At 36.7% G+C, this 10,956-nt stretch overlaps 1 protein-coding gene across 2 annotated transcripts in view; it reads right to left on the bottom strand.

Annotated features, from left to right (window-relative positions):
* Positions 1–4,771: 4,771 nt before the first annotated feature.
* nphp3 (nephronophthisis 3) overlaps positions 4,772–10,956 on the bottom strand; it is a 55,321-nt gene continuing 49,136 nt past the window's right edge. The window contains exons 25-28 of one of the 2 annotated variants that reach the window (XM_087308763.2): positions 10,173–10,413; positions 9,906–10,031; positions 9,712–9,827; positions 4,772–8,122 (exon numbers count right to left, since the gene is read on the bottom strand). In XM_087308763.2, coding sequence (XP_087164889.1) covers positions 7,957–8,122; positions 9,712–9,827; positions 9,906–10,031; positions 10,173–10,413 — 649 coding nt within the window. In that variant the 3' untranslated portion in view covers positions 4,772–7,956. The remainder of the gene's footprint in view (positions 8,123–9,711; positions 9,828–9,905; positions 10,032–10,172; positions 10,414–10,956) is intronic. The other variant, NM_001202441.1, reaches the window with a different exon arrangement.

Genomic DNA, 10,956 nt, shown 5'->3' with positions numbered 1-10,956 from the left:
TAAAAGTCACATGAAATCGGACATAATCGTTCACACGGCGGCCGCATTGCAAAACATCAGATCTGTGTCTGATTTACAGTTTTTCTCAGTGGCTTTGGTGCATTTCTCACAACACTATTTACATTTGCACAACAGTTCATGCATTTCTCAAAACAATTAGTCATTTGTGCACATCCTAGTAGCAGTTTCTCATTCCTTTCAACAAATTGCAGATGCTTTCGGACATGCATCAATTGCTTTCATACAACTCTCTGCTGTTTATAACATTTTCATTTGCTTTCCATATAAAACTAATAGTCTTCATTTCATTACTTGAGTCATTACATACAAAAATGTTGAACTTGTTGCCAAAATCAGTCAAGTAAACTTTATAAAAAAATTTTTTAAATCTTTATTTTCCTGAAAATGTCTTTAAAATTGAACAATTTGATGAATGATTTACAGACCTGTGTATGTTGTAGGTTCAGTTCCAATATGTACTGCACTATTGTTTACAGTTGTGCACAGTTTAATCCAAAGGGAGTTTGTTTGTTGTAAATAAGGGTGTATTTATTCTTTTGCACAATGCTGTGAATAAATTAGGATTGTAAAGAGCAAATGCAGTAAAAATGTGAAACATACATATTTAGTGTCTTGTACTCAGATACCTCACTAAATGCAGTGATGTCTAAGTTTACTGTAGTTTTCAAATGGCTGTGCAAATAGTATAAAGTGCTGTCTTAAGTATTTTCAGGAAGTGTCACCAAAATCTGACTTTTTAGCATTGAAAAAAAAAATGTACAAAGTAAACTGTCATGATGAAAACATGACAGCCATTTGACTATCTTGTTCATAAACAATATTGTCAGGACTTTTCATTTTGATGACAATGACACGTTTATTGACATGAATACTTGCTTTTGAAGAATGAACTATCCATTTTGAGCATGTTACGTGCTTTTGCAGGTTATCAGCTAGGTTTTGCAGTTTGTACTAATTATTTTGAGAAATGCATGACCTGTTTTGCAGAAATGCACTGGTGTTGTGAGAAACGCACCAAAGCCACTGAGAAAAACTGTAAGACTACATATGAAAGTGGCACAGATCTGACCTGAAAAGATCAGAGTCCATGCGGTTTAGACCATTCACACTGTCACTGCCTGAGTCACATGTGGGCAAAAAAAATCAGACTCAGGCAACATTTTTCTGCAGTGTGAACGTAGCCATAGTGTACATGTCTTCATTACAACTGGCTATCAAAATTAGAACAGGATATATAATTCACAACAAAAACATCAGTACCATCTCTAAATATCAAAATATGGGATATAATTACCAATCTATCATAGATTAGCTGTTTACAATTCAAAAGTACTATAATAACTATCATTAGGCATTAACAAAAGGATATTATTGCACATGCTGTTTCCTGTGACATTAAAGGATTAGTTTACCCAAAAATACTAATTCTGATATTAATTGTTCACCTTTATGTAGTTCCAATCCCCCGAGACCTTTGCTTATCTTCGGAACACATATGAAGATATTTTAGATGAAGTCCCAGAGCTCTTATTCTCCATAGACGCTTTAAATTCAAATGAGATTTAAAAGAGGGTGGAGCTATGAACACCTATGACTCACCATAGCAGCAGAATCAAAACTCTTAATGGCAGACTGCTGCTTCTCACTCTTTTTATGCTGATGATCAAACAATCAGAAAGAACATATTACGGCAACAACAGCGACATCCAGACCATTTGACTTCAGTGGTTCAACTGTAATCATAGGAAGCTCCAAGAATACTTTTGCACAAAAAAAAGAAATTCTCAAATGAGTTTGTTCGCTAGTGTCTTCTCTTCCTTGTAAGGTCAGGATGTGCATTTACTATGGAACATATTGCAATATTGCCATTTGATCATACAAAAGTGTTCTTGGAGCTTCACTTGGTTAAATTTAAAGTCACATGGAATGTTTCACAATAGCGCCTTTTACACAGCGATACCGGTAAATATCTGGAAACTTACCGGAACGACTTTACTGGTAAATTTAAAAAAAAAAAGCTCTGTTTACACAGGCAAGGACGTTCCGAAATCTTTCTGGAAAAGACCATTCACACATCCATTCCAAAATATTGTTCAATTTTGACATCATTAACCAGAAATGAGGTCTACACGGCTGCGCTAAACATAGAAGGGGTTGTTGATGGCTTCACTTTTGTTTAAAGCTTTAGCATTCTTGCAGCTGCTTTGTCTTAGAGACATCCAAAGGCAGAAGTGCGAACCGCAGCTAAATGTTTACACACGTTTACACGTTACACATTCTGGGGATGGATAAGTATTGTGAACAACTTTGATGAAAACATCTGGAGGAACACTTCCGCAGGTCGAGATGTTCATAATATGTGTACATACAATTCACGTGCACACGCGTCAAGCAACTGGAGCAGCTTGAAGGTAAACATTTTATCTTTTTTTTTTTCCCACATAGTTGGCATTAAGATGGAACATGGAGTGTTATCTGACTAACATCTAGCAGCTAAACGTGTCTGGAAAATTTTTCAAAGGCTTTTATTTTCATAGACAGCACAGATGTGAATGCATTCGAATGTTCTGATTGGCTGGAGTAGACGTCTAGATCTAATTGTGAACGTGCTCTTTCTGGCAATTTCCTTCTGTGTTCACACAGAGCAGCATTCCGGCAAATTACAGGCAATGTTACAATTTCTCTTTCCAGAAAATTGCCAGCGTTTTCAAAAGGACCTGTTCACACATGATCCCTTTCTGGAAAATTGCCAGTAATTTTCCAGTAAGGGATCATGTGTGAAAGGGGCTCATGTTTTTGGTTCCTTTTCTTGAACATCTCAAGACTGTTGGAGGATGAGGGAGCTCTCAAATTGAATTTAAAGCATCTTCATTTGTGTTCTAAAGATGAACGAAAGCATCAGTGGATTGGAACAGCATGAGGGTGAGTAATTAAATACGACATTTTAATTTTGCATGAACTAATTCTTTAAACAATGTAAATAGTTCCATAGTAAAATACATGTAAGTTTTTTAATAAATAAAATGTTAAATACAACAAAATCCGTATCGTTTAATTGATATTCTGTTCATTATATTATAGTGTATTGCTACGTATGATAACTGTTGTTTTTATATTGCTGTGAAATGTATTTTGCAGTATAGAACTATTTTGTAAGGCGTTTTTTTTATTTTTATATATATATTCACACTACCAGTCAAAAGTTTGCAATCAGAAAGCTTTTTTTATGTTTTAAAGGAAACCAATTCTACTCAACAAAGCTGGATTTATTTGATCAAAAATACAGTAAAAACGGTTCAATAATGAAATATTAGGTCCCACTTTATATTAAGTGGCCTTAGCTAATATATACTTACATAGGAATTAATAGTTTGTTACAATGTACTTATTGTGTGAATACTTGTATTTACTGTGTACTTATGCTTGATTAAATACATGTATGTAATTACATCTGTAATTAACTTTTGTAACTACATTTGTAAATACACTGTTGACCATCCCTTACACCTTAACCCACCCTTAAACCTACCCATACCACCAAACCTGTCCATAACCCAACCTCTATCCCAACTCAAAAGCACCACAAGTATTCTCAAATACATTATAAACACAGTAAGTACATTGTATTTATTTTTTTGATGTAAGTACATGGTAGTTAGGGACACTTAATATAAAGTGGGACCAAATATTATTACAATTTTAAATAAGTTTTTTATTACATTTATTTTTACATTTTACTTGTTTCTGTGATTCAAAGCTTTACTTATTACCGTGATTCAATTATAAAATATTATTACAATTTTAAATAACTGTTTTTAAAAATTGAATTTATTTTTACATTTGACATATTCCTGTGATTGAAAGCTTTACTTATTCCTATGATTCAATTATGAAATATTATTACAATTTTAAATAACTGTTTTTTTTTATTTATTTTTACATTTTACTTTTTTCCTGAGATTCAATTATGAAATATTATTACAATTTTAAATAACTGTTTTTTATTTTTTTTTTTACATTTTACTTTTTCCCTGAGATTCAATTATGAAATATTATTACAATTTTTTTTACTATTACAAAGTTTTTTTTTTTTTTGTATTGATTTTTATCAAATGTTACTTATTCCTGTTATTCAAAGCTGAATTTTCATCATCATTACTCCAGTTACTCCAGTCTTCAGTGTCACATGATCCTTCAGAAATCAATATGATGATTTGCTGTTCTATTATGATTTATTATATATTATGAAGGCACAAAATCACTAACAACAATTCTTACAATTACCAATGCTGAGATTTGTTTTTGTTTTGCTTTATAGTATTGTGGAAACTGATGCATTTACGTTTAGGATTCTTCGATTTAAAACAAAGTTAAAAATAATAGCTTTGATTTGCTTTTTTTTTTTTTTTTTTTTAATTGTATTTACAATTGGGGGGTGTATTTATGATTATGATTAGTTTTCCAAACTGACAAGAACAACAGCAATAGATGTTTCTTCTTGAGCACATCGTTACGCGATACCGATCATTAATTATGCTTAAAATTTAGCTTTAAACCACGAGAATTAATAACATTTTAAAGTACATTCAATAAAATAACAACCATTAAACATTGCAATAATATTTCACAATTTAACAGTTTTTACTGTATATTTCATTGAATAAATATAGCCTTGTTGAGCAGAATAAGCTTATAAAACATGAACAGAATCTTTTGACTGGTGTCAAAGTGAAGCAATTAGACCGGAGAATTGTAGGTACCCTTTTTAATGTGTACAGGAAAACATTTCATTATTGCAGTTGAAATGATACAAGCATTATGTTAGATTTCATCTGACATCATTTGCATAATCTTATCAGTTGTAACAGAAATCTCAAAAATATGCTTAAACACTGAAGTGTGTGCTTTGGAAGAGGAATGATATTTAACAGTTACCGATACCGTAATACTGACATTACATAACCAACCAACATTGGAACGTTTTTCCAGATACTGGACTTCTTTGTACTAAAGTTGATCTTTAAAAAAAAAAAAAAAGTCTGATAATAAATACTGTTGATGTACTGTTGATGTTTTTCTCACAGTTGCGACTTTAAGTCATAACTGCTGAGTTCTTCTTCCAAACTGTGCCTTTATATTTCAAAATTGTGTTACTACCTTCATATTAACTTATTGTGACATTCTTTCCTAAAATTCTGACTGCATCTCGTACCTGCTATTCGATATCTTCTTAGTTCTTGTAAACATTTTTTCTTGCAACTACGATTATTCGTTTCTTTTTGGTAACTCAGTCTTATGAACACCCTCGTTATAAAATAAGATTTTATTTGTGTTTGTAACAATTGTTAAGTGTCATTTGCTCAGTTATGCCATTTTTAATGCAAAGATGACACTGATGTTTTTATGACAACTTTACAAACAAATACATAGTTAATCTGTCAATAGCCCCTTTCACACAGTGATACCGGTAAATATATAGAAAATTTTGGAACGACTTTACCGGTAAATTAAAAAAGTGCTGTTCACACAGGCGAGGACGTTACGGAATTTTTCCGGAAAAGAGCATTCACACATCTATTCCAAAATACCGGTAATTCTGACATCATTAAACAGAAATGAGCTCTAAATGGCTGCGCTTGTATTTGTAAACATTTGACTACTTTACAAACTCTGTGGATGGATCAGTATTGTGGACAACTTCGATGAAAACATATAGAGAAACACTTTCGCATGTTGAGATGTAACTTACATGATATGTGTGTGTGCTGGCGCTCATGTTTATGGGCACACGCAAAGCTTGAAGGTAAACAAACAACGGCTTATCATAAGCATCTTATCGATAATTACACAGTTGGCATTAAGATGAACATATAAACGTTATCTGACTAATTTCTAGCAGCTAAATGTGTCTGGAAAAATATTCAAAGGCTTTTATTCTCATAAACCGCGCGGTCAGACGTCAGCACATTCTAGACGTGCACGTGCTTTTTCCGGCAATCTTCCTTTTGCGTTCACACAGCGCAGCATTCCGACAAATTACCGGTAATGTTACAACTTCTCTTTCCGGAAAATAGCCAGAACGAATTTACCGGTATTTTCAAACAGAGCCTGTTCACACATACACACCTTTGCGGAAAATTTCCGGCAATTTTCCGGAAAGGTGTGTATGTGTGAAAGGGGCTTTTGAAATGACAGTTTGACATTATTAGGAGAACAAAATCTGTCATTTTCTGTTATGACAATATGATATTACCAGGATGAATTCAGCATGAATTGTCATAAATCTGTCATAAACATGATAGTCAGAAGGCCATAGTATTTTTAGTAAAACTAAATTAAATTGACATTTAAATAGCTCATTAAAGCATCATTCGTTTTCTGGGGTCACCATTCGGGTCAACACAGTGGAATGAACCGCTAACTTATCCAGCATGTTTCATGCAGCGGATGCTCTTCCAGCTGCAACCCATCTCTGGGAAACATCCATACACACTCATTCACACACAAACACTACGGACAATTTAGCTTACCCAATTTACCTGTATCGCATATCTCTGGACTTGTGGGGGAAACCGGAACACCCAGAGGAAACTTACGCTAACATGGGGAGAACATCCAAACTCCACATAGAAATGCCAACGAACCCAGCCGAGGCTCAAACCAGCAACCTTCTTACTGTGAGGCGACAGCACTACCTACAGTGCCACCGCATCGCCCCACTCTGCATCATGTGTTGTACATAAGCAAGAGAAACGCAATGGTACTAACCATGACACTCTAAACACACATTAAATAGCACCTATGCATTTCTATACAATATAACATCCAAAAGGTCTATAGGTACATGCCTATGCATACTTTTGCTGTAGGGCAGAGCATATAGATTGCATACAAACACATTATATAACATTTGGAGTGAGTTTTGAGGTTTTTTCTTTAAATCTGGATTGGTATTGGAATGTGTGTGGGTTGCAAAAGCTGGGAGGACTGGGTTTACTCCATTTTCCCCCCCTTTCACCATCAGCAACATAGATTGACCAGCAATGGGTCCCCAGTATTGATTTGGCATCCTGGGTAAACAAGGTGTCACGCACGGCGATCTTTGGCTTCAGGAGCCAAAGCTCAAACGTCGAAACAGTGAGAAAAACGGTATTTAAGGTTAATCCCGTTCTTCAGCTATGGCCTGTATGTTCTGTATGCCTCTCATGATTTGTGACAAGTCATGTTGTCTTGGTAATATCAAGTTGTCATGACAAAGACATCTCCAGCAATGCCATCTTAGCATTTAAAATTACACAACTGAGCCAGTGACGTATTTTCTTGATGTGTCATGATTATAAAGGTTTCATGAACACCCCCTTCAAGTAAAGTATTATCATCCCATTGCAACATTAATTCTTGTAATGGTCACTTTGTTTGTAAGTTTGTTGTTATTTTTTTTTAATTACGATTAAGATCTCCTAATCCTAAAATGTTTTTAAAATTGTGAACTTGCAGTTTGGTAGCAACTAAACCTTGCAATTATGAAGTCATATCTTTAGATCTCCCTTTTTAAATGCAGCTTTTTCTCATTTAGCACTGTTTTGTTCATGAAGACATTACAAAACGACTTTAGACATCTTCCATTTTATCAGCAATGCACTTGAAATGTCACTGATATGCTGATTGAACAGATTTCTGACTGACAAGACATCACAATTACGTATAAAGCGCTTCCTTTTTACGCCCAGTGGCAGTGAAGATTAGATTAAAACACTGATGATGTAAATGACTAAACAAAACATCAGTAGGCATGAGAACAGTTTTTTGTGTCCTGCATATTCTGTATTTCCACGTAGAGGTGTTCAACCACAGGCCTAAACACAGCAGGTGTAGTCGATATGGCTTTTTAATGAGGTCCGAGTTCATCTTATTTAAGTATTGTGTGGTCCGGTGTCACCTTGATGCATTTGGCAGGGCGGGGCTCCGCATGCTAAAGGTGTCACCACTAGATGAGTGACGGGAAGGAGCCTTACCGCACACCAGAGATGGCTCGGCCTCTTTAATTTCCATTGCTCGCTTGTAGAGTTCAGCAGCCTTCTCGAAATCACCCTCTTCGTAACTGAGGAAGTAAGAGAGCGATTAGCATGGGGTATTTGCAATGTGGATGGTGGATAATAATATTTAAATTTTAAACATACTGCAGAATATTTCAATTAAAGGTGCAGTAAATGCTAACCGTTAACATTATAGCTTTGAGAAAACACTAGCTGCGTCCCAAATGGCACACTATACACTATGCACTCATGCGCTATGTACTTATGCACTTACACACTTAACAGGATAGTATATGTATGTAGTGGCGTCCCAAATGGCACACTAATGTTTTTTTACTAAGCGGAAATTCAAACCGTTTCCCTGATGACGTTTGACGGTTGCCAAATCAGTGAAATAAACGACCGAATTATCAAATAATACCTGCCGCGAGTAGCCTTTAGGGAGAATTTATGTTTCAGGTCTCTACAGAGCATTTGGGCTGAATGTTTGACGACGTCTATTAAACGAGGATGTTATGAAATACATTTCATACCGAATTATTAACAGAGAATTTCTGTGGTGTTATATTATGGATGGGTGCGCTCACTGCACTGGGTCCCTCCGATAGTGGCGAGAACACTCGATGCACGATGCCAACAGTCGGTCGGCGAGTAAATTTATATGATGAATGAGAACTCACAGGCATGTGCGTAGACCAACACAATCTCACGGCAATTCGTAACTTTTTCATTTAGTGACTAATTCGTATGAATTCGTACGATCTAATTCGTACAATTTAGTACGATTTGCTTATCCCCCAATGACGGTTGGGGTTAGGGGTGGGGTCAGGTGCCACGCCTCCTTTTTAAAATCGTACCATTTCGTACGACTGAACTCGTACGAATTCGTACGAATTAGCCACTAAACTGGCAAAACGTAAAATACTTACGTTTTCTCGTGAGATCAGGCTGGCGTAGACATATAATGTACTGCTGTACAGTAACGTGTCATTTATTTTCGGTTTTAGTTTCGGTTGTCTTTATTTTAATGCTCTCGTGATTGATGTGATGGTGTGCTTTATCTGCCTGATTCCCGCTGCAGTGGGCTGGTTGTGTGACGTTTGTTCTGGGGGCGGTGTTTGCGTGACGCGCTGCGAACTACTAGCCCGACAGTGGAAACGCGACATGATTTCAGCCTCAATGCTCAACCTCTTGAGCAATTGGCCGGCCCGGCCTTATAAAAGCCCTGGCTCGCATTGCCCCGACAATGGAAATGCGGCTTTTGTAAACCCATTGGAAACCTGAGTGTTCTAGATGTTTGCAATTTGGTTAGTTACTACGAATTATTGTAAACATACTGCAGGATATTTAAATTAAAATGTAAACGTATATTATCTCAATATATTATTATTAGTATATATTATTTCAAAGATGCACCATGTATTATGAAAACAACAGAGGCCCTAATACAGATGCCTGAGGCACTACCTACCTGACTGCTGTAGATATCTATCTTATGCAAATATGCTTGTGATCAGCACACAAAACTGTCAAATATTTAGCTTATATTGTAATATTCTACTTATATTACAGTCATTAGAAAAACACATTGTAATTGTGCCTAACCACATAGTTATTATGTTCTATATGTGACAATGAAGTAAGCATGGCTAACCTGAGCACAGCCAGGTTTTTTAGAGTCTCTCCAACACGAGGATGCAGTCGACCAAGACTGTCCTCATAAACCTTGAGAGCGCGTTCATACAAAGGCAATGCATCACTGTGCTGCTTCTGCAATGCAAATACACATCCCATGAGTAATATCGTCAAACAAAGAAGCAAGATGGCCGAAAATGAAAGAATTCTCACCAGCTGGCAGTAGAGCACTGCAAGGTTAACCAAAGCAGTGGCCACACTGGGGTGCTTGGGCCCAAAGCTCTTCTCTCTGATCTCAAGAGCTAGTTCATATAAAGGAACCGCCTTTTCCAGCTTCCCCTATCACACAACTTAAATGTGTTAGTTTCAGGAACAGTATTAGAAAGACAACCATTGCTAAATGAATATTTGCATTATCGCTACTTGTCTGCAACTTGCTCTGCAGCTGGCGTGCACTGACTCTTTCCTGTGGTTTCTCACCCTGCGTTTGTAAAGCATGGCTAAGTGTTTGAGGGTATAAGCGAGAGAGGGGTGGTCTGGGGCCAGCGCTCGTTTCCGGATGTCTAATGCTCTTTCGTAGAGCTCCTCGGCACTCTCGTATTCTTTCCTCTCGCTGTGGAGCGCAGCCAGGTTGTTCAGGGACTGGGCGCAGTCGGGATGGTCCGGTCCCAGCACACGTTGACGCATCTCCAGAGATCTGGTCAAGAACAACTTAGCAGCACTAGATTAAAAAAAAAAGATAAGAAATAAATGAAAAGCAACGACAAATGGGAAGTGTGTTTTAAAAATAAACTACAAGTATAGAGATGACTTCATAAAGTCATACGCTAATTTAGGTGCATAGCGTGCATTTAAACAAACATAAATAAAAATGCACTCCTGTTCATAACAGATGCTGAATAAATGTGCTTGAAGGACAAAATACCCCAAATAATGGGATCGGTGCTGGTGCATACAACAAGATTGACCTTCCAACATGTACAAATGAAACCAGAAGTTGCCATATGTAGCAGAGGTCGGCTAATGAAGTGCTGTGCAGGTAAACCTCACTCCTCTGACCTCTAAAAGGTGCTCGATCCCAGTTTGGAGCAGGTTGGGACGGTATATGACCGACGGGGTTGCATTGGTGCTGTGACCCAGATTGGAGTGAGGTTTGGGGATTGAGTGTAGCAGAGTCCCGCTACTGAAGTGCTTTGCAGGCAAACCTCACTCCTCTTGACCTCTAAAAGGTGCTCTAGTGACAGATGCTAAAGGGCCATGGTCT

The sequence above is a fragment of the Danio rerio genome, chromosome 24 (genome assembly GCF_052040795.2).
Source record: "Danio rerio strain M-AB ecotype USA chromosome 24, GRCz13ab, whole genome shotgun sequence".
In the NCBI taxonomy this organism is placed as follows: domain Eukaryota; kingdom Metazoa; phylum Chordata; class Actinopteri; order Cypriniformes; family Danionidae; genus Danio; species Danio rerio.
Note: the sequence above shows the minus strand (reverse complement) of the source record. Positions and strands in the feature narration are given on the sequence as shown.